Source organism: Dipteris shenzhenensis, chromosome 22, assembly GCF_047967505.1.
Source record: "Dipteris shenzhenensis isolate YYH24624 ecotype China chromosome 22, Dip_SZ_1.0, whole genome shotgun sequence".
Lineage (NCBI taxonomy): Eukaryota > Viridiplantae > Streptophyta > Polypodiopsida > Gleicheniales > Dipteridaceae > Dipteris > Dipteris shenzhenensis.
This window is the reverse complement of record NC_141617.1, coordinates 49,851,367-49,854,140: the sequence shown is the minus strand read 5'-3', so window position 1 is coordinate 49,854,140 and position 2,774 is coordinate 49,851,367. Positions and strand designations below refer to the sequence as shown.

The 2,774-nt window shown below is 44.1% G+C and overlaps 1 protein-coding gene across 3 annotated transcripts; it reads right to left on the bottom strand.

The window, feature by feature from the left end:
- Positions 1-386: 386 nt before the first annotated feature.
- Positions 387-2,253, bottom strand: LOC147888239 (uncharacterized). Of its 3 annotated transcripts, XM_087393895.1 has the most exons (6): positions 2,096-2,253; positions 1,707-2,015; positions 1,519-1,565; positions 1,164-1,274; positions 946-1,072; positions 387-821 (listed from the first exon to the last, which is right to left on the bottom strand). In XM_087393895.1, the coding sequence occupies exons 1-6, from the start codon at positions 2,202-2,204 to the stop codon at positions 775-777; spliced, it is 750 nt and encodes a 249-aa protein (XP_087250021.1). In that variant the 5' UTR covers positions 2,205-2,253; the 3' UTR covers positions 387-774. The 3 variants fall into 3 exon arrangements, with proteins under 3 accessions (XP_087250021.1, XP_087250020.1, XP_087250022.1); XM_087393894.1 differs by having other exon boundaries at positions 387-1,072; XM_087393896.1 differs by having other exon boundaries at positions 387-1,072; positions 1,707-1,990; positions 2,096-2,177.
- Positions 2,254-2,774: the final 521 nt, after the last annotated feature.

The window sequence follows — 2,774 nt, the reverse complement described above, 5'->3', positions numbered from 1 at the left end:
CCCTTCTTACAAAATGAACTTTCACAAATCAGAGTCCAATACATTTTCCGACTGTGAAACGAAGCATTCAAGCCACACAATGAGGGCACTCTTTTTAAACAACAAATACACAGCAACAAGCAATGACACAAAAATCGCAGTTTAACTCACTCCCAAAAAATGACTTAAACGTGCAGCTCAATTAGAGAACACAGAAGCAATGAATTCAAACAATAGCCCATGATGTTCTGCTCAAACCTCATATTCTGAACCAATCGTAGGGGAGACCACTCAGCAACTACACACACACATCAAGAAAAGTGACTGTATGCAAAGTGCATGGAGGGGGCAATTACCGTTCATAACAATCATGGAGATTGAATCACACTTGAGGATTAGAAATTTGATAGAAGTCCTCCGTATTGTCACAAATATTCAGAAATCCAGCAAGAGGCCGTTGGGTTGAAATACCTGGGTTCACATATTGCTTGATCATCTAATGAAAACTGACGGAGAGCAAACGGCTCATTATTGCCCAAAGAGGAAGTGACAAACGCGGCTGTGGAGTTAATAGTTCTTTCACATGCTGTGCTACCATAGTTTATAAGTAATGAGGGTTTACTGTTGCTGGATATAGTTGTTGTTATAAGGGGCAACCTCTACTGCTAGTTCAGTGTTGTTCGGTTAACAGATACTACCATAACAGACATACACGAAGGAAGTTTGCCAGACACCAAGGACCCAGTAAGCCATACAATGCTCAACGCAGAAGAATGCCGACAGTAAGTCACAGGTTCAGATATGTGACTTTGATGCTAGTCTTCTTCTGACTTTTCTTTCCTCTGCAACGCAACGTGGTGCCCACACTTAAAATCCCTATGACCTCCATAAGGCATGTAGAAGGATCGGACAAAATAGTTTTTATTATGGGCATGTCCAAGGAAGGAAACTTCGGCCAAAACTTACCGGGAATTGCTATTATTCGTTCGTTTCCATATAATCCCAAAGGTGAGCCATTCGCTGACAACAAAGGCTCTCCGCTCTTGGGTACTCTTTCTGTCTTAGGTGTCACTCCAAACATCAATTGCCCATTCTAGACAGCAGACAACAACAAGCAGCTCAATCATAGCCATAACAATTCAAAGCATCACTTCCAAAGTCATTGGATTGGGAAGCTCACTGACCAGTGATGGAGTCTTTGCATTAGGATATAACGGAGTATTTGCACCAGCATATAACGGAGCTTTTGAATCTTTGCAAAAGTCCAACAACTCAAAGGGCTCCTCGTCTCTAATCTGTGCAACGGAAAACAAACTCAAGGAGTTAAAGAACTCTTCGTCTCTTGTCTGTGTAGCAGAAAACAAACCACTCACACTCGCACATTAAGACAAGGAAGGGCCAACGGCAATGAGAGACCTCGAAATTTGCCAGCCATGAAGAGCTACCTTTGTTCCTATTGACTACAACTTTGTAGAAGACAAGAAAATAGCCCGGCTTAAAGTTCTTGTGAATATTGCCAGCAGAATAAACGAACCTTACCTCGTTTTGTGTGTGTTTACCAATGCTACGCAAAAGCTGCTCCTTTACTGTCATCACAAAAATGTAGATCAATAAGAGCATGCAAGCGTCTCTCCAGTCCCTGTATTGTAAATCTTGTATGCCTTGCAAAACGTAGTAATTCTTCAAGTCCTATCAGACGTGAAAGCGCAAGCAATTGTTTCAATTACCTGAAGAGCTGGAGAAGGGAAAGCCCGGTTGAATAATGCTGCTTACTGCAGAACCGGGGAGCTCTCCGTAAAATTCAAAGCTGCTGGCAGTAGTGGGGCAATCGAGACCAACGTTTCTCTGTCTTAACTTGATAATCCCGTTATCCGTTTTGGCAGCTTCCCTGTCTGGACAAAACCTCTGCACGAAATCACCGAAACACATCGCCTGAACTTCCTCTGAGAGCATAGACCTCGCCACACGTAGCTGGGTCAAAAACCCTTCCACCTCCGAGTCACGAACGGCCCTGATAGCAGCAATGCGCCTCTCAACTGAGCCATGATTACCCCAGATCAGAGCCTACTCCACCAACAAGTTTGCTAGAAGAACAAAAACCAGGAGAGAGACCAACCTTCGCGGTGATTAGCGTCGATCAAGTCCTGGAAACGGTCCTGCTGCTGCGGGCGGGGGGGCTGAGGGATGTTGGGGTCCTTGGGAGCAGCCTTGCGAGGTCTGCCCATGATGCTCAGAGTCAGATACCACAGATTTCCGAGCTCAGAGCAACTAATAATTGGGAAGGAGAAGACATTTTCAAATTCGAAAAGTGTAGCCAAAGGCGGGCATTTATATTCAAACCCACCTCGGAGGGTGGTGGGTACAACAAGGGTTAAGTGATTAATCAATCACCTTGTCAACACCAAAGGAGGCTGCATCTTTGGCATTTAAAAGAGGACAACCATGTCTCATTTCCCCATTGGTGCAAGTCCTCGTTTTCAGATTTCTTTCTCTAGCTACGTGTCGGTGCAAGTCCATGTTTTTCGATTTCATTCTCTAGCTACGTGTCTCAACCCCTAATTTGTGTGAAACTTTACCCCAATACTTACTATTACTGACTTGTTATGTTGAGGTGGCAATATGAAGTGTCATGAAGGCCCTCTTTAATGATGTGATAGTTCACACTTGATTATGAGAATCGCCTTGTGTCACTTATGCTAGCCTAGAAGGGCCATCTATATTGATGATGTGCCACATGTGTTAGCCTAGAAGGACCTTTTACATGGACAATTGCTCGATCCAAAGGTTGCACTAGG